A 25,070-nucleotide genomic window follows, 5' to 3' on the forward strand; every position below is an offset into this window, starting at 1 on the left:
TAATTATTCAAATGGCATAAAACAACCAGTTAAAAATAATCATAATTTTCAAACAAGTAACTAAGAGTTTTTTATGATTCTTTTCAAAGAAGCACAGGAAATTTCAAAACCAAATTGACAAATACACCATTTTAAGTGAAGAAAGAATTGCTTGAGTGTGCAATGAAACACTACCCCCAAGTGGAAATTTTATAAAGTACAACCAAATACATGAGCACTTGAGGTTGGATAAATAATTTGAGAAAAACTACATATAGTAAGCAATATCAGAACAGAAATTTTTAAAAAGTCTCTACATTAGAGGGCTAAACTAACAGATTCATTCAATCACCAGAGCTAAATCACAGGAATTAAAGTAGAAAAGTCCTGAATGCCTTGGAAAGCAATAATGTTTTTTAAAAGATTATTTGGAGGCTGGAGAGACGGCTCAGCAGTTAAGAGCATTGGCTGCTCTTATAGAGTACCCGGGTTCAGTTCCTAGCACCACATGGTGACTAACAACCATCCATAACTTGAGCTCCAGGGAATCTGACACTCTCTTCTGACCCACGGGCATTGCACAACACTTGTCAGGCAGTACACTCATATGCATGAAATAAAAATAACAAAAAATAATAACTACATAAAAAGATTATTTGTAATCATATAGAAAAAGAATTGTGGTCACACTATGGAACACAGTGGCCACTTTGATAATGGTGAAATATCTAGCAGTGGTATCAGTAATAATAAACCAAACAATCTAATATTAGTATGTATATACTTAATTTTTGACAGTTATTAAACTGATACATTTAACATGCACAGTTTTTTAGAGATTGGCAATAACAACCAGTCCTGTGTTCAGAGATGAAAAAAGAGTTTGGAAAACTTGAGCCCAGACTCAGATCTTATCAAATGACAAAGTGCAGGGAAGAACCTGGACTTTCCATGGCAATAGAACTTTGTTCCTCTCAATGCCTCCAGCAAGCTACTCAGCCTTAAAAGAAATCAACATTTCCTCTAAGAAAAAGAAAAACTGCATTTGCTTAAGGTGGGTACTCCTTGAGGAGGCTGCTCCACTCAGGTTTAAAACAGGCATGGAAAGATTACCACAGGTAAGGATAAAATGTTCTCAGTTGGACCCACCATGATTTCTCAAAGTGTGATATGTTTCTAAATTCTCCATTTTAAAAATCAAGTTCAAAGGGCAGGTGCAGTGGCACACACCTGAAATCCCAGCACTTGGGTGGAGGCAAGAGGCAGGAAGATCAAGAGTTCAAGGTTATCTTCAGCTACACAGTGAGTTCTAGACCAGCCTGGACTACATGAGATCCTATCTCAATAAAACAAAACAAACAACCAAACAAATTTTCAGTTCATATCCCTGGAAGTTTTTTTCCCCCCTTAGGCAATTTTTTTCCTATTTCTGTCATTTGAAATCACTCAGTGAGCTGGTCAATCTACTGAGGATTCCAAGTGGGGAGGGGCTAGGAGGGTACTCCTAAAAACTTAATCTCCAATAATCGCTGCAATGGAAACTTACGGGGGTCTAAGAATTCTAAAGCAGACATAGATCTACCCCCCAAAAAAGTATCTAAAAGTAAATATATGGATAAATAAAGTGCTAAATTATCCATATAGTTATGGAACTCCCCATGTAGACCAAGCTAGCCTCAGTTTCACAGGGATCTGCCTCTGCTTCTGGAGTGCTGGGATGAAAGGCTACGTCTCTAATGATAGTTATCTTAAAGACAGAGCCACACCTGATAGAATACACAGCTCCCCAGTCTCACAATATTGCTATCGTTTCTGTCAGAAAAAAAAATTAATTCTAAATTGTGGCTCATTGTTTTAGCTTACGTTTCTTTGGGTATTAATGAACCAACACTTTATTTTCATGGCTTCCTGGTCATTTCTTTTCTTACTATTTTCCATTATAATTTCACAATTTATTTGGAGTATGTTTTTCTCATATATTTTTAAATGTCCCTTTAAAAGAAAAAGATTTGGATTCTTTTTCATGTGTTATTAATCATAAATTCCTTGTTGAAATGTGAAGTAAAGGTCCTATCTGAGCATAAATACTATTTCATGGAGATCATAGAGCTATTTTTCAGTGTTTTATAAAATATTTTATTTATTATTTTTATTTTATGTTCATGAGTGTATTGCCTATATGTAAGTGAGTTGCACCCATGTCGTGCAATGCCTCGGAGGTCAGAAGAAGGTGTCAGATTCCCCTGGAACTGGAGTTAAGGACAGTTCATAGCTGCCATGTGGGTGCTGGGAATCCAACCTGGGTCCTCTACAAGAGCAGTCAGTGCTCTTAACCGCTGAGCCATCTCTCCAGCCCGTTTTTCAGTGTTTTATATAAAGTTGACTGAGAAACCTGGATTTATCCTTAATCATTCTACTTGCTGTGTGTGCCACCATTCTCAGAAGCTGGTTCTAATTCTCATTCTCTGTCTTTCAGTAACATTTTCTGAGTCTTTAAAGGTAGTTAATAATCACTTGCATGTACTAGGAAACGTAAGCCAGACACTCCTGTAATCACAGCACTAGGGAAGCTGAGGCAGGACAATCTCAGACTCCAGGCTAGTCTGGCTGCAGCATGAGTACCAGGCTAGCATGGGCTGTGAGACTGCTCAAAAGACAAGAGAGGAAGAAAGAGGGGAGGAGAGAAGAGAGGAGTGAGGGGGAGAGGAGGGCAGAGATGGGGGGAGAAGGAAAAGGGGAAAGGAGAAAAGGAGGAAAAGCCGGAGCAGGGAGACGGGTAGGGAAGGAAGGGGAGGAGAGAGGGAAAGGGAGAAGGAGAAGGAAAGACTGACATGCTCTGGGTCTCTTGCTGTCAGGGCTCTAAACAAACTGAGTCAATGCAGCTCACTTTTGTGTCTGTATGTGTACACATGTAATTTATGTGTGTGCAGAAGTACACTGATTTTTGAGGGTCTCTCATTGGCTAATAAGAAGGTTACATGGCTGCTTTTGAAAGAGATGTATCCTTGCTCTGGAGTGTGTTACTAAATACGTTAAAGCTGTAATGATATGCTTCTTCTAATCATGTGGCTATTAAATTTTTTTAATTAAAAAAAATAATTCTTCAAAGCATAAAAATTTTCTCCTTAATAATCAGTAGATGTGAAAAACATTACCATGGGGCTACAGGGAGACCCTGTCTCAAAAAGACAAACAAACAAACAAACAAACAAACAAATGAAGAATTTGAGACTAGATGACCTACTCTGTGCACAAGGGTCTATACCAAGAGAGTATCCCTTAAAACAAATGTTTATTATGTAAAAAAAAAGGTTAAAGCCTCATTCAATTTTATGTCTTATAGGGTTTATATTGAGTACAATAATGTATAACTGTATTAATTCAACACTGTGAACCTAAAAATTTATAGCCAATTTTGAAAGAGATGCATCTTTGCTCTTGAAACTGTTAATGACTATATCAATGCTGTTGTAATGAAATGCTTCTTCTAATTATGTGGTTATTAAATAAATTAATTAAAAAAATAAAAATAAAATAAAATAAAACTTGAAAAAAAAGATCAGGTGGCTGGCCAGCAAGCTTGGCCACACTTGTGACACACTTGTGACTTGGACACACTTGTCTAACCTCCCCAGAACCACCTCACCCCCAGCTTCTTTTCTTTTGATTCATTTTTATTTTATGTGTATGGATATTTTGCCTGAATATATGTAAGTGCGCACATGTAATACAATGCCTGCAAAGGCAGAAGCAGGCATCACATCATCTAGAACTGGAATTATGGCCAGTTGTTAGCCGCTGTGTGGATGCTGGGAACCAAACCCACATCCTCTGTGAGAGCGGACAGTGCTTTCAACCACTGAGCCATCTCCACAGCCTCAACAGCCAGCTTTTTTTTTTAAATGTGGATTCTCGGAATCAATTCAGGTCCTCATACTTGAGGGGCAAGCATTTTGTCAACTGAGCCATCTCACTTTTACTTTATATAAAATACACAAACCAAGCTGAGAGTCATCTCCCTGGCATCGGCATCCCCCCTTCATGTCACTCCTCTGCTGTTAAGACTTCTCCCAGGTATTCTTGACCTTCTCCCACTAAAGCATGTCCCTGAGTCATCTGGTTTTCAAATCAATTTCATCAGGATTCTTCTGTATGGACCACTGTGCCAGGTGCTTCAGGCTCCAAAGGTTTGCACAGTGGGGAGCTGCTGGTCCTTCTAATGACCCTTTTGCGTCATTTCAGGCTTGGATTGCTGCAGCTGCCTCACATTGTCGCTGGCCTGCACTCAACTTCTCTCTCCACACTGTCGTGGGAGTCATGTTCCCAAAGCAGCTGTTAAGAATGTCAGGACCCTGCTCAAAAGTTGCACCAGACTGCCTACTTTTTGCTAGTTAACTCCAGAGATGCCTGTAGTCTGGGCTCAGTTTAGTGCTTTCATTTACCATGGACAGCACTTTCCACTGGAGTTTATACAGCAATCCCCGGCTTTCCACTTACCTACTAAGAGTAATAATGTTATAATTTATTTTTTAATTTTATTTTTATTTTATGTGTATGCGTGCATTGTCTGCATGCGTGTAAGTGCACCATGTCGTGCAATGCCCAAAGAGGTCAGAAGAGGGAGTAGGATTCCCCTAGAATTGGAGTTCTGAATGGTTGTTAGCCACCATGTGGGTGCTGGGTATCAAATCTGGGTCCTCTGTAAGAGCTGCCAGTGCTCTTAACTGCTGAGCATCTCTCCAGTCCCATAGTGTTATAATTTAAAGATTGCTCCATAACTTACATATATACATGTTCATGTACTATGCTGGATAGCTTTAGTGTCAACTTGACACTCCTGGGTTGAGGGAGCCTCAATTCGGGGATTGCCTCTATTGGACTGGCCTGTGGCCATGTCTGAGGGGCATCTTCTTGACGAGTGATGTGGGAAGGCCCAGCCCACTGTGGGTGGTGCCACCCCTGGGCAGGTGGGCCTGTGTTACATAACAAAGCAGGCTGAGCAGGGACCAGGAGAGCAAGCCAGTAAGCAGCATTCCTCCAGGGCCTGTGCTCCAGCTCCTGTCTCCATGTTCCTGCCCTGAGTTTCTACCTTGGGCTCCCAGATGAACTGTGACCCGGGATAGGTAAGCTAAATAAACCCTTTCCTCCCCAAGTTGGTAGTGGTCAGAGTATTTTGTCACAGCAATGAAGAAACAAACCAGAATACGTACTATTCAATTAAAGGATTTGTCACCATATCAAAGGTTGGTAAGATGACTCAGCAAGTAAAAGGAGCTTACTGCCAAGCCTAACGACCTGAGTTCTCTCCCGAGACCCACATGGTGGAATCAATTTCCACAAGTTATCCTCTGACCTCTATATGCACATTGTGGCACCCCATCCCCAACATACACACACGTAAAATAAACAAATATAACAAAAAGTGTTTTAAAAAGAATTACCTCAGGGCTATGAGTATGACTCAGTGGTAAAGCACTTGCCTAGGATGCATAAAGTCCTCATTCTTATCCCAGCACAAAGAAAAAAATGTCATTTCATTGGGCCATGAGTAAAGACCAATAGAGATGGAGCATGTGTTTAGTAGGTACAAGGTCTTGAATTCAATCCTTCACCTCTCACCTCCCCTAAAAAATATTTCACTAACAGAATAGTTATGGTCCAAATAGAGACTTTTACCTATTTATGTTTATATCCTGAGTACTAACAAAAAGTACTTTTAGACTTATTTATTAGGGTTGTTATGGGGCTCATGCTGAGGTCAAAGGACAACTTACCAGAGTTGATTCAAGCCTTTCACCATGTAGGTTTCAGAAATGAACTCAGGTCATCAGATTTGGCAGCAAGAGCCTTTACCTGTTAGGCCATCTCAGTGGCCCCCCAAAAAGTATTTTAAATGATTTAAATAGAAAATACCTGTAATCCCTGCACTTGTGGGGTAGAGGCAAGAGAATCAAGTGTTCAAGGGAAGCCTAGGCTACATGACAATGACATCTGTCTCAAAAAGAGGAAAAAAGCAAAATTAACAAGGTGATATATATGTATGTGTTATGTGTGTGTGATGTATGTGTGTGTTACATATATGTTAGAGAAAGACAAGTATCAAAGCACAGTCTAACAGTTGCTGAGGACCTTACTTATAAGCTACTTGACTGCCAAGAGAACAGAAGAAAACATAGGGCTACCTATCAAACTGTTTTCACTGGTAGAAAAACACAATGATCTTGGTTCAACAGGAATCTTTTCCAGAATGACTACAAAGTGTTGGGAGTTGAATATTCAGGGCTGCCAAGTACAGGCTGCTTGCTCCTGCCCCAATCCCAGAGAGCAGCCAACAAGATATTGGCAAGGCCTATCCTGGCTGATCCAGGGTCGAGGCACAGGCAGTTCGGCCCCAGGAAAGCAGCTAACAGGATATTGGCAAGGCCTGTCCTAACTGACCCCAGGGATAAGCCTGTACAGGTCAGTCTCTGATAACCAGTCTCCAGGTACATATCTTTCTCTTAGTAGTTCTGCTTGGGTGCTGCTGATACAATTACATATGATAAATGAAACTCTTCCTAGGTACATGCCTTTGCCTTAAAAGTTCTGCTTAGCTACTGCTGATGCAGTACATGTGATTAACGAAACTGATTATTGAAACTGCGTGGTTCATAGGAACTTGTGGTTTGTGCTGTATTTCTATAGTAGTTTTTTTTTGTTTTTTTGTTTTTTTTTTTTCCTGCTTTGAGGCAAGGTATAAAAGCATTGTTATCCTATAATAAAATGCCCATTTGGTCATCAGCCTACAGGTCCTCCTGATCCCAGCTGTTTCTGGGTCTGTGTCTTTTTTTCCTTCATTCCCTACCCTTCCCACTCAGGTTTTAGGATCTCCTGCAGCTGGGCTTTGGCAACAAAAGTATCTATGTAAAGGAATTCAAATGCAGGGGCAGTTCAGAAAGCAAAATCTTGAATTAAGGTCCCTGACTTGGTCCCTGACTATGACAAAACACCACAGATAGAAAATTTTCAGTTCTGGTGATTGAGATGTTGAGGCCCAAAAATGAGTATATGGTCTACAGCTGTATCCTCCAAAGGGGAGAAAGGCTGCGGCATATCTGACAGAATCAGAAGGACAAAGGAGCACTCCCTTCAACCCTAAACCCTTTTAGATGGGTGCTAATCTCCTTCATGAGGGCAGAGCCTTCAGGACTTAACCCTCTTCAGAAGGCCACACCTCAGTAGAGCTGGGATTGTTTCAACACCATCATTCAAGCTATAGCAATACCTTTAACTTTCACTGCCTCATCAATAAGAAAGAAGCAAAGGTTCTCTAATGAACTATGTCCTGGTCTAGGACACGGTGCCCAGTGCAGTAAGCAGGTAAATACCGGTTCCTTTGTCTTCTTTTTATAAAGGTCTTTAATCTTTCATGTAATTAATCTCACTATAATACTAGGAATTAAGGAAGATGCAAGATCATGTAAGCAGGCAACACTTAGAATTTGACCCTTCACCTGATTTCAAGTACAATCAATGCACTTTCAGCACCAACGATGCCTTCCAGCTGTCGGGATCATATGAGAGCTTAAACACTCTGCTACTAGCTCACAGAAATTTAAGACTCAGTTCCCATGTAACTGCAGCATGGAGAAATCATGCCAATCTTAGTTCGTAAGATTAATTCACTCAAGGTGTAACTTCTCCAGTTCAAGAATATAAAACTTTCTGATCTTCTAAGAAGAGGTTTCTGATGGAAGACCTCAGTCTGTCTCACATTCACGCTCTCAAGATAAAATATTACTCCGAGAAGTAGATATGGCTCATCTTCTGAAGAGACTTCAGAACTAATCAGGTTGCAGCACTTCAGATATGTGCACAAGCCCTTCCCAAAAAAATGTAATTTTTTTATGTGATGTGTATGAGTCTTTTTCATGCATGTGTATAAGTGAACCCCTGTCATACAATGTCCATGGAGACCAGAAGAGTGTGTCAGATCCCCTGGAACTAGAACTACAGGCAGTTCTTAGCTGCCATGTGGGTGCTGGGAGCCACTAGGGTTCCTAGGGTCCTCTCCAAGAGCAGCCAGTGCTCTTTAACTGCAGAGCCATCTCTTCGGCCCTGAAAAATGTAATTTTTATAAAATCAAATATAGATTGTTAGAATGTTAAGTCCCAAGTGCTGGAATCACAGGCATGTGCCACCACAGTAGGCTTGAAACAAGTTTAAAAGTTAAGTTTGTATCTTAGTTAAAATAAAAGAAAATCTTATACCCAAATTTAAATATTCCACACTTTCTATTATGAAATATAAAGCACAGCATTCATAGCAACATGAAATTAGAAACTATCTTAAATGATGCACTTAACTTCAGGCTTGGTTGAGGGGTTGGCTCAATAAAATCTCAGTGGAGGGGCTGGAGAGATGGCTCAGTGGTTAAGAGGACTGGCTGCTCTTGCAGAGGATCTGGATTCAATTCCCAGCACTCACATGCAGATAACTGTCCATAACTCCAGTTCCAGAGGATTCAACACCCTCTTCTGACCTCCACAGGCATTGCACAACACAGGTGCACTTACATGCATACAGGCAATATACTCATACGCAAAATTAAAATAATAAATACTTTTTAGAAAATTGAGAAGTAGCATGCCACCTCTGAACAAAACCTTCAAAAACCACTAAACAGATCCATCATTATGTTCCCTCTAACCCAATAGTGGCAATGCTCCAGGTAAGCGTTGTTCCTTCGGCTGGGACACAGCACAGGCACAGCTGAATGGTGAATAAACATGGGATAACCCTTTATTACCATAAGCCATTAAGATTTAAGGCTGTGAACTCATCGCAACCTAGCATAAGTTGAGAAACAAGCTGCTTTATTTCTTTTTTCATATAATTTACTTTTATTTTATGTGTATGAGTATTTTGTTTATATGTATGTGCACCACGTGTATGTAATGCCCCAGAAGCCAGAAGAGGGCATCAGATTCCCTGGAACTGAAGTTATGGTGGTTGTTAGCCACCATGTGGGTGCTGAGAACCAAACCTGGGTCTTCTTTAAGAGCAGCCAGTGAGTACTCTTAACCACTAAGCCATCTCTCCAGGCCCTGTTTCTTAAGATAGGATATCTGACTTATCACTATTCAAGAAACAAGATAGTCTGAACCATCATGAACAGGAAAATATTAACATAGAAGTCACCATACACACTGCAGCCTAGAAGCAGGATGTCTATGTATGAATGAAAAATGCTAAAGTACAGCAAGGTGCTTGTTAGGAAGGAACATAATGTCTTCATGGCCCACAAACTATACAAGGAGGACACAGGTTTAAAAAGGGCAGCTATTGATCAAAAGCTCTGCAGTCTCAAACCCAGCAATGATGGTACACATTTATAATCCCTGCAACTGGAAAGCTGAGGCAGGAGGACCACAAGTTGAATGCCAATCAGGGCTACATAACAGCTTTCAGGGCAGACTGAGCTACAAAGTAAGAGCCTGTCTCAAAACTTTCAAAAATAATGACAGATGAGAGAGAGAGAGAGTTCTGCAGCCTCACAAAGACTGATTTCTGCTGTTTGAACACCAAACTAAAGGCAGATTTAGGAAATATTTTAATTCTGCCTCCTTGAACTTTTGGCCGGGACTTGCTGCAATACCACAGTGACCATCAAAACACAGTGAGAAAAATAAACATTGTTCCTGTGCATTTTATCTCTTCTCTGATCTCAAACACTCATCATCTGAATCTAACAAAATCAAAGGCAATATGGAAAGAAGAAAAACTGATCTGCCTAAATTTTATCACTGCAATGTATTCCCCTTTGGTACTCTGAGAAATAGCCTTAATGTATAGCCCAAGCTGGCCTGCTATAAAATGATTTGTGAAATAACTTTTGGGAGTTTTGAGGGTGAAAGGGTTCTGTGGGATTTTGTTTGGTTGATTTTGTTTGGTTTGACTTTTTTGTGACATGATTTCATGTAGCTTAGGCTAGCCTTGAATTCACTAGGTAGCCAAGGCTGGCCTTGAATTCCTGACCCTACTGCCTTCACCTTCTAAGTGCTGAGATTACAGGAATGGACCACCACGCCTAGCTTGAAACAAGTTTATATCTTAGTCAAAAGAAAAAAATGAAATTTACTCACCCAATCTCATACAGACAGACCCTCCTCCAGAAAAGAACGTGTCAATGATAAAAATACCAATGAACAAAGTACTTTCTGTAATAAGGAAATAATCTAGGGTCCTTTAGAAGACAGAAACAATAAAACAAGATCCTTGTACATTCAAAAGTTGAGTCAAAGGTATGTGATAAATAAAAATATCAAAGATAAAAATAAGAATTAAATAGCACACAAGGAAAGAAAAACAGTAACAGCCTGTGTTTTTAGGCCCGGACATGAAATATTCTCAAGAAAATCTGGCAAAGAAAGATTGAAATACATAGCTTTGTCAACTATTACAAAGTCAAATTTTAGGAGGTCACTGTGGGCCAACAATTTTATCCTAGGAAAGATGCTACAAAATATCAACAGGTCCTAGTCTCTGCCCTATACACTCCCCTGCCCTAAGGCTCATTCATTCCCCACAACTGTGGACAAATTGGCTCATGTATCCACACCAACTTCCAAACACATCAGGCCAGTTCTAACTATTTAGGCTACTAAAACCTCTGGGATTCTTTAATCCAGCATCTTTCAAACTAACTGTCCCAAACCCCATCATAAAACTAACACTCATAATAGACCCTGCTGTGATGGTTTGAATGAGAATGTCCTCCATAGGTGCCATATGTTTGGACATTTTGCCCCCAGTTGGTGGCGTTATTTGGGGAGCTTTTAGGAGGTGTGGCCTTGCTGGGCAGGGGGGAATGAATCACTGGGGGCTGGCTTTGAGAGTGCTTAAGCCCTATCAAATTTCCAGCAGCTCTCTGCTTCCTGTGCCTGCTTGAAGATGTAAGCATTTTCCTGCTCTGGCCATCTCACAACACTTCCCCATCATGATGGAAACTAATCCCTCTAGAATCTGGAAATGTAAGCTCAAATAAACTCTTCTTCCTATTAGTTCCCTTGATTATGGTGTTTTATCACAGCAACAGAAAAGTAAATAATACATCTGCATTCAATTTTTTAATTTTTAAAAAGCTTTCAGTTGCATTTAAAAAAAAATAGATAAATCCATATTTTTTTGGTTTCCTGGCTCCAAACTTCAAACTTCAATTATTTCTTACTTTTACTAATATATTTGCAGGAATTCTCCTTTAATCTTATCAATGGATCACTTTCTACCTCCAAAAATTACAGCCCAAAAGACTGAAGTCAAGAATTTCCTTTTATATAATGAATGCTTATACATCTTTATCAATTATTTTAAATGAGAATGTTTATGAAGGTAATTTTAGAAATTAAGTTAAGTGAGGCATAATGGTGAATACCTATAATCTCAGCACCTGGCAGATGGAGGCAGGAGGCTCAAGAATTCAAGATCATCCTCAGCTACACAGGGCATTTGAGGCCAACATAAGCTAAATGTCTCAAAAACAAAAGAGTAAAAAAGTAAACCTTGAAAAAAAAAAAAAGTCAGCATTAAAAGTGTAAAAAAAATTCTGGCAGAAGTAAAAATGATGAAATTAAACCTTGACAAATTATGTGACAGACAAAAGTAGCTTATGAACATTGTAACAGCTACTAATTCAAGAGAAAAATATACCAACTTACCAACAACTAACGCTCCTCTTTCTGCAAAAGCCAGGGCATAGGCTCGGCCCAATCCTAATCAGAAACAAAATCAAAAAGTTGAAGTGTTAGTATAATTATTTCAGTCCATGCAACTAGACCCCCATTTTAAAGTAATAAGTGAGCGACTAATTACAGTAGAAGACAGTCTTCATTGGTACACTCAGCCTCCTCCTACCCTCTTCTGCTTTGACAAAGTTACAAAGGTTAAAACTATGTTTTCACACCTATTTTGCCTACTATTTGCTAGCATTGTCCCTGGCTGCTAGAAGGCCAGGTGTGAGCTGGATTCCACCATGAGGTGCACCTGTACAAAATATAAAAAGTAGAGTGAGTCAGGTGCCACCTTACTGTGACCTCTGGCAGTTAAGAAGCTAATTTTTTGAGACTTCCTAGGTGTTTAAGAACAGTGGCTGAGGAGTCAACCTCTTGATATAGTTTCCTAATCTTCAAATGGCAGCTCTCTACCTTCAGGTCCCTGGTGACCTGTGCAACTTGGGCTATAACAGAGCTCCAAGGCAGATTCAAAATCTGACTCATTTTGCAGACAAGTTCTATATTTTTCCAAAAACTTGCCTCAGGGCTTGGAGAGATGGCTCAGCAGTTAAGAGCACTGGCTATTCTTGCAGGGGAACCTGGTTCAGTTCCTAGCACCTACAAAGTGACTAACAACCATCTGTAACTCCAGTTCCAGGTAATTCAACACCCTCTTCTGACCTCTGAGGGCACTGCATGCCACAGGTATACTTACATACATGAAGACAAGGCACTCATACACATAAAAATAAGGGGCTGGAGAGATGGTGCAAAGGTTAACAGCACTTGCTGCTCTTGTAGAGGACCCGGGTTCAATTCCCAGCATCCACATGGTGGCTAACAACCATCTGTAACTCCAGTTCCGGGGAATCTGACACCTTCTTATGACCTCCCCAGGCATTTCGTGACACAGGTGCACTTGCGTACATGCAGGCAATACACTCATACACATAAAATAAAAAAATAATAATATTTTTAAAAACTTGCCTCAAACCCAAATGCTTCTGTTAAATTCTTTCCTTTTTAAAACATATGATTTCTATAACCTGCACAGAACCTTTAGAATGCAATTATCAACTAGAAATCATTTTACTTGCAAATACCAGAGACTAGCAATTAGTGATTACCTTTGGAGCACTGAATTGTGTGGTCAGTAACCAGTGATGAAAGATTTTTGTATTGTTTAAACTTGAACTTTAAATTTTTTTATTTTAGTTGACAAATTTCAGTGATAAATGTAGAAACTTAACAGGCAATGTACCTCTAGGATAAAGTGGTAAGTGTACAAATATATTAAGATGGATAAATTAATCAGACTTGCCCCCAAAAGAACCAGAAAATAAAGTTTTCCAGAGTTAGAAGACATTACCAAATAACTTATTTTAGAGTTGAATCTACTGTGAATAAGAACTCAGCCAGCTTATGAGCAGAAGGTACTAAGTTCATAATTATCTAGCCATATTTCATTAATGTTTCACAAAATCAATTTGGTGGGTCATAATCAGTACTTATTTCAAAAATAGAAAACAGAAAATTTCAGAATGCATGGCATTTACTATGCAGTATGTCGTTAACCTGTTCAAATATACATATATGTGTGTGTGTGTGTGTGTTTGTGTGTCTGTGTGTGTGTGTAAGCATGCACGTGTTGGGTACTGATGTCAAAAGAAACTTAAAGCACAAAGTGCAGGACACTGTTTCCATTAAAAGCAAAAGGTAAAATTATTCCTGAATACCAGTTAATACTGAACTATCTGAATAGCAGTTTAAGCATCCACTTTGTGGATGTACACATGAAATGACAGAATTCCAGTGCTGGTGACTTTTATATAATCCTAACAATTCAAGCCCAGTTTTGATGGCACACACAGTATGCTGAAATCTGGGAAGTGGAGCCAGGAAAATCAGGAGTTCAAGGCCACCTTGGGCCACATGAAACCCTATCTCAATAATAATCGGTGCATGAGATCCTCTTTACATACAAGGCACTACGGGTAAGCAATCAATGGTCAAGTTAAGATCCTACATCTGAAGATTAGAGGCCAGCCACTGGCATGGAGAAATCTTACCCAACTATGCAGGTGTGAGTTAATTTTCTGTCCTTCAAAGATGGGGCTGCTTTAATAACAATTTTCCATTTTTAAATATAGGAAGGTTAGCACCTTTACACCGGCTGCCTCCCTTCCGAAATGCTTTTCCTCTCCACTTCTCCACTCTTTCCATTGCGTTCTCTTTTTTTCTTTTTTTTTTTTCCTTTTTGGTCTTTTTGAGACAGTCTCCCTGTAGCCCCAGCTGGTCTGGAACTCACTATGTAGACCAGGCTGGCCTTGAACTCATAGAGATCTGCCTGCCTCTGCCTCCCGAGGGCTGGGATTAAAGATGTGCGCCACCACAAGCGGCTCTGCATTCTCATTTTATCCCTGTATCATCTACCGCACTCTTTCACACATTTGAGTTTGAGACCTTTGCCACAATTCCAGTGAACTTTGGTGCATGTCTTGCTAAACATGGAATACAAACGCCAAGGAGCGAGGCTCTTCTTAGTAAGCAAGAACTTGAACCATGCGGCCAAGGAAAACACTACACCACTGATCATTCAAAGTTGAGGGGCTGCTGTCTCAACTCCTCAGGTGGAATGCCAGCTCAAGATGGCTTTTCAAGTGTAAGTGACTTAGCAGAGGCCTGAGCTACCAATGGCAGCAAAAGTCACAGTCAATGTCAACACAGTGGCGGGGACGAACTTTTCCCCAGTTGTGCACGGACGAACCAGGCTGGCGTCTCCCCCAGGAAGGCTGTGGGCCTCGGAAGCTCCCTCCCAGCTGGGGGCAGCCCGGCCCACCTGCCTGCCAGCGGCCCTGCCTCTCCCAGCTGCGGCTGCAGAGCCTCGAGGCCGCCATAGCAGTTCCCCGGCCATCCCCGAGTCCGCAAGTCTCACCTCCCCCGGCTCCGGTGACCAGGACCACACGACCGTCGAATCTCAGCGGCGAAGCCATGAGTCCAGCCTGCACCACACACACACATACACACTGGCAATGCCCCCGGGTTCAGTGTGCCAGGACAGGACAGTAGGAGGGGCGGATCTGGGCGGGACCACAGCAAGGGACCTGCAGGTTTCTGGAAAGAAAACTGGCGCCCTGCGTTTCTAAGTGCGCCTGCGCGGGGTTAGCTTGGAACCATGGGAAATGTAGTCCAGCGTGATTCCACAGGCTGGGAGGATCTGTCCCAGATGGTCCACTTGAAAATGCGGCTTCTAGAAGTGAGAGCCGGCAAGATCTGTGTGCCAAAATGGCTGATTCTGCACTCTACTTTCATACATTTTCATTTTTTCACTCACCAACGTGTTTTGCGTTTAGGAATTTGCCTAGATAAATAGCATTTGGTCTCCATTTTTGTAAATATTTTAATTGATTCAAAACTGCCATTCAATGTATTTTTATCATAGTCAAACCCCCTCCCCGTTCTCCATCCGCACCCAACTACCCATCCCCCCTCATGTCCTCTGTTATTGTTTGTCCCTTTTTTTAAGGCCTATTGAATCTAATCTGTGTTTTCTACATGCTCTTGGGTCTGGGTCTATCCCTTGGAGTCTGGTCACCCTACCAGGCCACATACCAGTAAGGAAAGCTTACTCTCCCTCTCCTAGCATCTATCAATTGCCAATAGACGACCAGCTAGGACTAGGGCTTCTTGCCAACTTCTATTCATGCTGGGTTTTTGTCCAGCTTGGATTTGCACTAGTCTTGTGCATGCTTTGGCCTCCATTCTTGAGATGTTTTCTGACATGGCCCTTAAAAAAAGAAAGTTGCCCTTGGCAATAATAAGACTTTTCAGGGTGCATCTCCTGAATCTACTACATGAAAATCATCCCAAAATTGTCACAATGCAGAATCCTGGACCTCCATTACTGCCTCCCTCAAACAGAATTACAAAGGAGATTAGATGGATGGATGGATGGATGGATGGATGGATGGATAGATGATAGATAGATAATTTTTTTTAAAGAATGCACCTAAAAATTTTATGCTTTTATTTTGGAAACAGCCATACAATGTCATTCATTCATTCATTCATTCAACATTTATTGAGCACCCACTATCTCTTAGGCACAAGTTTACAAATGAGCAAAAAGGTCTTCAAGCATTTCAGTGTGTGATAAACTTTCAATGGCACTACTGTCTGGTAGAACTTGTGAGTAAAGTGTGTGCTAATGGATGGTTCTAAAATGAACAAAACCATAGCACCCCTAAAGAGAAGAAAAAGCCTTCCAAAGGAAGTGAGGCAGAACTGCTTAATAAGTGAGCTCTGCAAAGAAAGGCAGATATTACTGAGAGGGAAACACTAGCTAAGTTGGGAGAGGAAGGGAGTGATGCCACAAAACTAAGCAAAGCCAGTCAGATCATATCTAAATGTTTGAATTTCATGCAGAAAGTGATTTTGAGCAGGATCGCTCCAGAGGGTGATAGAACACTGTCACATCATGGAAAGTTCACTTTGCCCTTTTATGAAGCTTGAGTAGAGATAGGTGAGAACTTATAAATGACTTGGAAAGAAGAGACCAGAAGAGAAAAAGTTCAAGAGGGATTTTTTGGATACATTTGGAAATGAAATTAATAAGTATATTAATTGAATGTGAAGGAGCAACTGAAACGTCATATTTCTGCCTTGAGAATGAATCTAAATTATAGTGGGCCACTCATCAAAATAAAATAATGGGAATAGAGCAGCTCTTGAAGGAGAATATGGCTTCAGTTTTAGGCAAACTGTGTTAGGGAAGAAAAAGTTGTGAACAAAAGTTCCCAGAAAAACTACATCTTAAAACAGACCTCTGAGAGATGGCTCAGCAGTTAAGAGAACTGATTGCTCTTGCGGAGGACCCAGGTTCAATTCCCAGTACCCACATGGTGGCTACGAACCATCTTTAACTCCAGTTCCAGGGGAATCCGACACCCTCTTCTGACTTCCGCGGCATTGCATAACATGGGTGCACTTGCAAACATGCAGCAATACACTCATACACATAAAATACAAGTAATAAATAAAAAATTTTAAAACTATTAAAAAAAAACTGAACTCTGCAAAGGCTGATCAACTGATTAGAACTTCAGTGATTGTGGAGAGTTTATAGAATGTTGTAGATCCAGAGCCTATTTACAATTTATCTTGGGTAATCTTTAGCCCCAAATAGCAACTCCTTGCCCACCTCTGTTTCTGACTTAACACCCTGGGACTAACACATAAAAATCTTTTGGATAGTATTACCTTAACAAAGCCCTAGCTCCCACCAACCAAAGGGCTGAGTGCTATCAGATAGCATCCTGAGGCCCATAGCTGGGAGTGCTCTTTGCTGTGACTACCTACTTAATGTTTCTACAACTGTATTTGAAAGATATCTTGAGTTATGCCTTTCCTTGTTTTGTTACTATAAAAACTTCATGAAACTACTTCAGCATTAAAACATGGAATTTGTTCCATGAATCTGTGTCCCTGGACCATGGTCATTCATATTTGGCTCTAGAATAAACTATATCTTTTACCTTTTGAGGTAAGAGTTGTGCTTTTTTCATGGAAATAAAAGAACATCAGATGGTTGCTAAAAACTCTTGTAATGTGATGGTACTGAAACCCTTAGGATGGTTGCTAGGAACTTTGAATGGTTGTTAAGAACTCTGGACACAGAGAAAGACCCCAAGATAAGAAATAAGAATGGGGGAGGTAAACAGTACTCCCTCCCTCACCCCTGGAGTTACCCATGGTTGAAAATCTTTGATCACCAAACTGCTGCATTCTTGTAACCTTTGTGACCAAATGTTATGTACCAGATGCTACTTGTAACCACTTATCACATATGTGCCTTTTGCTTGCATTCCTCACATATAAACTGACTATAAATTTCCCCAAAAGTTTGGGCTAGGGGCTGGCACCATTACAGAATGATCAGGATGTCAGCTCACCAGCTTGACTAAAACTCACTCTTTTTCACCTAACCTGGACTGCTGGTCTCCTGATTTTCCAAACACTTTTGCATCGACAAAGTGAAGCTTAGAGCAGGTAGGTGCTTGGCAAACAGCTTTGGTTCTGTGATCTGGAAATCTAGCCTCAGCAGAGCAAGAGACGCCTCAAGTAACCCAAGAAAGCCTTCATCTCTAAAGTACAAGTCCTCTTACTGACAGCTCTAACCTAAGCCAGCACTTTACTCTCTCATCCATTTGTCACATGTGCCTATTACCTTTGACCCTTGAATTCAGATGCTCACTGAGGCCTAAAGGAGATAAGCTCAAAGAGCATAGGACTCAAGAAACAGAGTTGAGGATATATCTCAGTGATGGAGGTTTCACTTGTGTAAGAAACATTAAATATTTGTCTTTTCTTTCAAACCTTGTAAAACCTGGTTTATGAAAAGGAATTCTAATCTTTTAATCTCACTACACTCTGTAAGACTTTTGTTTAAGGAAAGGCCCTGATGAATTTCCAAACCTGATGGTCTGGGACAGTGGAGCTCTCCCCCCTTCCTTTGTCCAGGTTCTTTTAAACTAGTCAACCAGGAAAGACTGTGAGGTCAGACCCTAGCCAATGGGGAAACGACACAGTACTCTTGCATTAGGGATAAAAACCCATCAAGATTCTGAGTCCTGTGTATTTGATGGATCTGACTGATTGACCATGGTACAGTGTCCTCTTGCAAAAGTAAAATCTGCCTTGTCAAATGACTTTTGTTTTGTTCATATGTTTTTTGTGTGATATTGGTGGTATCCTTGGACCTATGTTTTTATTTTTAACACTTAGCATGAGCAAACCCCTGAGTTCAACATTTTAAAATTTTATATTCAAAAAAAGTTAAAGTCCTTGAAAAGTTAGCCAGATAACAGCCAAATTTCCCAGACTGACCAGTTTCAATTGGTGTGATAATGAAGTTCTCTCCAGCTTACTCCTAATCCTTACATAAAACAAATTACCTGATGGTCATTAATCAGTTATTTGCCTATTGTCCTGGCTCTCTATCCCCACCTTACAAGGACAGTAACTTTGAAATTCCCAATCTACTCGGTTTTGATTTCTGCTTTTTTCGAGCTCTTATGGCTATAAAACCAAACTCCTTTCCTTGGACTGTAAATACATTCTATTTATAGATGGTTCTAGAATAGAAAACAGAGTAAATTGAGATAGTTAAGGGGGACCTGAGATGGGGATGGTGCTCATAGTCAATCACTTGGTACCACACTTTATGTCCAGCACCCACAGAAAGCGGTTAAAGAAAAAAAGGGAGAGGTGCAGCAAGCCGAGGGTTCACCCAGCACAGATCCTCAGGAACTCATCTCTTCCCCAGTGGCCTCCAACCACCTGGCTGAGGTTGTAGTCGCAAGCAGATCAGCAAAGATCACTCACAGCCTCAGCAACTAGCCTTGGTTTTTTTCAATGATCAACCCCTTTGTTTACTGGCCGCTAGCATAGCTGGTAGCCTAGTGCAGACAACAAATCATACAGAATCCAATCTGGTGCCTGATGGTAGAAGCAGCAATGGCATTAGTTCTAGCAAGAGGGGATAAGGCTTAATGGTGGAAATATCAGAATTTCAAGTGGCAGCATCTGGCATCCAGCTACAAAGATAATAGCATATTCACCAAACCAATTCTGTGGCATGATTTGGGCATAGTTTTCTTGGTACAGAGCCATGGAACAGAAACAGGCACCTAGAAGCTGATTTTCTTTTAATAAAAAATCACTGACTTTTCACTTGGGCCCACAAGTAATAAATGCAAAATAAAAGCTTGACATCTCTGACTTTATTTCATATCTGTCCTCTTAATTTGGGTCACCTGCTTACCTCTACAGGTTGGCATATTACTCTCTCTCTCGAAATGGCTGTCTAACCTGTCTCATTCTTCTTCAAGGAAAGAGACAAGTCATTCACCTAAATGTATAGTCACCTTGAATTCCAAAAAGCAAAATTTCACAAAATAAAGCACTGCCCTCCCACATGAAGGCACTTATTCAGGAGGGCAAGTCTGCACCTCTTGAGAACCACACCTTGTCCCCTCAAGAGATAAGGATTTCTTTGGACTACCCCACAGGATGAGAGCTAAAGCAGTAATCAAGAAGACCACACATAGACCAAGACTGCTTAACTTTGCATACCTCTTGCCTTCTTGCTCTGATTCTTTCTCTATTTAAACCTAAACCTAATTTCAGTACCCCAGAGAAGGACTTGGAGTCACTGACCCCTCTATCTGTTCATCTTCCCAGTATGATCACATTGAATGAATGTGTTGTTTCACCATTACATGCCACTATAATTGTCTCACTAGAGAAGGATGACTGAGCCTAGCCTGTTGGGGCTTCCAGAACTGTTGGGGAACCCTGCTGTTAAGGTTGGCTCCTTTCTCAGCAGGGTCTTCCTACCTGACTTACCTGGAAAGTGCCTCCAAGCACAGATGCCTGACCTTATTCAGAACATGACCTTTGGCATAGTTACCTGCAATAAAAACTTCCCCCAGGTTTTTTCTATATTATAATTAGGCATTGCCCTATAGCCAGATGATAGGATCCCGCTACCACATGTAAATAAAGCATACTATGAGCACCTATCAGCTGAAGCTTTGGCTGCTGCCTCCACACAATATTTTCCCTGCTTTCTTTTCTCAGTGCTCACTGGCTGTCCTGACACTGTTTGTCACTTCTGCTCCCGGCTTTCTTCCATCAGTGCTCACTGGCCGTCCTGACCCCATTCGTTGCTTCTGCTCCCTTTGTCCTTGTGGACCGGTGGCCAATGACCCACGAGGGGAGGGAGAGACCCTTGTAGACCAAGCCTACACAGAACCCAGGATTTTACCCTAAAAACAGTTACAGAAGCCAGGCATGATGATGCAACCTATATTCCCAGCACTTGGGAGGCAGAGGCAAGCCCATCTCTGTGAGACAGAGGCCAGCCTGGTCTACCTAGCAAGTTCCAGGCCAGCTGGGGCTATAGGGAGATCCTATCTCAAAACAAGGAAAAAAAGTTACAGAACCTCACTCCATCTCTCCTAGAAATTGTCAGCTTCCCTTTGTCCACTTAATAATCCTTTCCTATTTAAATCAACCAGGATCATTTTCCTCACTTGTACATAGAAAAACATGGCATTATACTTGTCAAGCTAGTTATTGTTGAAACCACAATTCTGATCATGATTTTAAACAGATGTTGTGCCTAACACTTTCTCCCTCCTTCTGGGGGCTTAGTGCCCTGATAAACTCAAGGATTGCTTTCTAGGTTTCATCTGGGATGAGAAACATGCTTGTCTTTATCCAAAATATTCCTATATTAATTACATAGGCAAAAAAAAGCCCGCCAAAAATCTGGGCAAAATCCCCATCCTCTAACAATAAAACTTGACTACTTGGAATCTGACCCAGTAACTTGTGATGCTTTATACAAACATCTAGAGTTGAATTCCTAATGACTCATTGTACCTCACCCCAAATGGCCAGTCTTAAAAAAGGACAACTAGTGTTATAAAGTTTACTTACTTAACAGGACAATGAGATGCCCACTTATCTATCCCAATATGGATGTCACACAAATGCCATATGAGATAATGAGATAATAACTTTCCTTGACTATTACAGAAGCACTTCCTCTTGGGGTGATTGCCTCCCTAATAATCCATCCACTGCCAGTGCCAGCCAGCCAAGATGGACAGTACCTGAAAGGGGGAGTGAGGATTGAAAGAAAAAACAAGAGACAGAAAAGATACTTGGGAGGACTGTCAGTAGAGACTGCAGCCCCGGTTTATTTCAGTTCTGCCTTTTTATACAGAAGAACTCAATTAGTTACAACTGTTGTTTTTCCCCACCTGTATCTGAGGGTCAGGGAGCGGTCAGATCAAAGGCTTCCACTATTGCCTCAAGGTCAGTTGTGAGGCTCTCCATATAAACATATTCCTCCTGATAAGGCAGATTAGATACTGGTGTGCATAACACACACTCAGTAAACAAGCCTGACACAGCTCAATGATTAGCAGCTCCCGACATCTCCCCCTTCAGCTAGGACAGAAGGACTGTGCCTGTCTTAGGTTGTCTTCTGCCAGAGCAAAGCCTTACCTGTCATCAGCACATAGCTTCCATCAGCTACACCCTGTCTTAGGCTGACTTTCTCCCAGAAGATCTTACCTGTCTTTGACTACCAGCCTCTGTTAGGGGAGGGAGCGTAATCTCATATCATGCACAGTAGCTTTAACTTGCCACAGGATTTCATAAATAACTTTACTGCCACCAGAAGAAAACAAAGACAGGAGGAAAAGCATGCCAAGTCCCACTAAACCATAGGACCATGATGGTAAGGTGGCTCTCAACCTTTTTAGAATATCTACTGCTGCTTACAGGGTGGAAATGCTTGTGGAGAATTTTTTTCTCTACTCTATTATCTCTTGGCAATAACACTTTGACATTGGTACAGTATCCACTTTGTCCCACAAGCACACAGTTATCTGCTTGTACACACCTGGACTTATTATTTTTAACAAAACAAATAGGCAACCCGCTTCCCAATCCAAAATAAAAATTCATCGCCACTTGCATCATCTGGCTTTTAAAGCAGGCTTGAGCAATTAACCAAGAGTCATTCACAGTCACTACTATCTCTTTTGCCTCCCATATCGTGGGGTGCAAATGTTGTGGATCAGGAACATAAGTCCAGTATAACTCACTCAAGATCACTTGCGGGAACATCATCAGCCACGTTTGTCTCCTCATTCTTTTCTACTTCTTTTTCTTTGGCGCTCGTCCAGCAAACCTCACCAGCCTTTCCGGCAGCCACCTGGCTCCATCTGCGTCCTGTGGAAAAACACAAACATGCCCTCTTCCCCAAATCAATACAGGGTCTGGGCCATTCCATTGTCCAGTTAAAGGATCCTTCCACCTTATTTTTTGTAATTGTGCTTTTACAGCGCCATGCGCTCTTTCCACTATACTTTGTCCTTGTGGGTTATACGGTATTCCAGTTCTATACTCAATGCCCAATTGTAAACAGAAACGTTGGAACCCCTGACTGGTGTAGCCAGAGCCATTATCTGTTTTTATAACATTAGGGAATCCAGCTATGGAAAAGCGAGTCAAGCAATGAGTTATAACATTTTTTGTGGCTTCCCCTGTTTGCGCAGTAGCCATAATAAAGCCAGAAAATGTATCTATTGTAACATGTACATACCTTTGCCTGCAAAAATCTGCAATATGAGTAATGTCCATTTGCCACAGTTGGTTAGGCTTCAGCCCTCTAGGACTAACCCCATAATGAGGAACAATTTGTGTTTCAGGACAAGATGAGCATTGTCACACAATTTGTCTTGTAGCTTCTTTAGTAGTATGAAATTGTTTTCTCAACTTTGGCTATTTTGGTGATGAATGGCATGAGAATTTGTAGCTTGCTCTGCGACTGGCGGTTTGCAGTAGTTGAGCCATGAAATCCTGATATGGCTCATCCGGACCTTGCCTGATCTTAGACAAATCCTCAGTCTGCCTACCACTAGACGGCAGTTTATACCAGGCTCTTCAGGCTGCAGCATTGATCTGCACGTAGGCTGCAACATTGTACTGCAACTGCTGAGCAGTATCCCTATATTGTCCTTCACCAGCTAACATATCAAAATCTATGGGAATATTTTGCGCTTTATTAGTATTTGCTGTCACCTGGCACTGTTCCTCATTCTCAAATTTCCACAACAGATAATCTCCCCATGAAAGGCAAGCACATGCCATCTGTTTCCAATCGCCAGGAGGAAGCACGTCCATGGACAGCGATTCTAACAAAGCCTGGGTAAAAGCAGCAGTGGGACCATACTGAGCACAAGCAGTCTTTAGTTCCTTAAGCTGCTTAAAAGGCACAGGTGCATGAGACCACACTCTGTTGCCCTGTTGATCAACTTGCTCAGAAACTGGGAAGACCTGAAATCCATGCACTGACTCTCCTCGCTCTACCGCGGCCCCAATGGCCTGTTGTAGCAGAGATTGCACGGTTCTAAGCGGGTACCAGATTCCTGCCAAAGGCTCCTGAGCCATGGCAATCATGGGAGGTGCAACAGCCTTCGGTGGCCTCAGAGGAGGCGGCTCTAATCCTACCATGATAGAGGGTGTTGGGGTGGTCCTAATTCTTTTCTCTTTGTTCTTTAACATTCCCTTCTTCACAGCATCTAACTCTGCCCTTAATTGCTTAATTTCCCAGTGATCAGGCAAAGCAATTAGAGGTGGGCACTTCTCCTGATCATACTCAACCGTCTCCTCTCTTAGGGCAGGCTCATCCTCAGGGTCAAGAGATCCCTTTTGTAGCCCCAGATGGGGGTCCTCATAAAAGGGTGGCAAGGCTAATGGAGCTGGATCCTCAGGGTCAAGAGATCCCTCTTCTAGCCCCAGATGGGGGTCCTCATAAAAGGGTGGATGGAGCTGGCTCTGGTGGAGTGGAATGTTTGGTTTCACTTTTATCCCAGCCGCTGCTTATTGGATTCTCCTCTTTAGTCTCAGCCTTTGCTCCTCGGGCCCCAAGCATATTCCTTACAAAAACTGAGCGACTGTTTCCTTCCCCCATCTTCTCCCAAGATAAATGCTCACCGCTCCCCAATCTTACTGAGTGCACTCACTTAATTTCTCCAGCGGTGTCCTTCACTTTTTCCCCTACTTTTCAGGTCCCTGTTCCAGGCACCACTTGCCAGTGCCAGCCGGCCAAGATGGACAGTACCTGAAAGGGGGAGTGAGGATTGAAAGAAAAAACAAGAGACAGAAAAGACACTTGGGAGGGCTGTCAGTACAGACTGCAGCCCCAGTTTATTTCAGTTCCGCCTTTTTATACAGAAGAACTCAATTAGTTACAACAGCTGTTTTTCCCACCTGTATCTGAGGGTCAAGGGGCGGTCAAATACTTGTTTTGTGGGCTCCACCATATAAACACATTCCTCCTGACTTGGCAGATTAGGTACTGGTGTGCAAAACACAAACTCAGTAAACAAGCCTGCCACAGCTTATGTACATAATGGATTAATAGCTCCCGACAATCCACATTATGTTTCTGTCTCCCCTACAGTGTATATTCTTTATTAAATAGTTGTGTATAAATTCTGGTCTGGTAAACTCTTTTACTCCTCTACCTTCAGCTCGTTTTGACATGTTTTAGTGACTCAGACAGGGAACTATCTCTTTGCCTCCCTTGGCATCTCTTCACTCTGGTGACTGGTTAATTGCCCATGTGGCAGTGCTCCAGTGAGATCCAAAGTCTCCTTTGGCCAATGACTCTGGACATCTGCCACCATCAAGGCATTTCTTTCAGTTCCTGTGGAAAGCCTTACTGCTCACTTGCAACTGAAGGACCCTGGCCAAGGC

The 25,070-nt window shown here is 41.6% G+C and overlaps 1 protein-coding gene across 1 annotated transcript in view; it reads right to left on the bottom strand.

Annotated features, from left to right (window-relative positions):
• The window catches only part of Hsd17b4 (hydroxysteroid 17-beta dehydrogenase 4), a 98,674-nt gene extending 83,829 nt beyond the window's left edge, over nucleotides 1-14,845 (bottom strand). Inside the window, exons 1-2 of the mRNA XM_008847012.2 lie at nucleotides 14,665-14,845; nucleotides 11,676-11,729 (exon numbers count right to left, since the gene is read on the bottom strand). Of these exons, the coding sequence (XP_008845234.1) occupies nucleotides 11,676-11,729; nucleotides 14,665-14,722 (112 nt within the window). The 5' untranslated portion in view covers nucleotides 14,723-14,845. The remainder of the gene's footprint in view (nucleotides 1-11,675; nucleotides 11,730-14,664) is intronic.
• Between the last annotated feature and the right edge of the window lie 10,225 nt (nucleotides 14,846-25,070).

Source organism: Nannospalax galili, unplaced genomic scaffold (genome assembly GCF_000622305.1).
Source record: "Nannospalax galili isolate Female #2095 unplaced genomic scaffold, S.galili_v1.0 scaffold843, whole genome shotgun sequence".
Lineage (NCBI taxonomy): Eukaryota > Metazoa > Chordata > Mammalia > Rodentia > Spalacidae > Nannospalax > Nannospalax galili.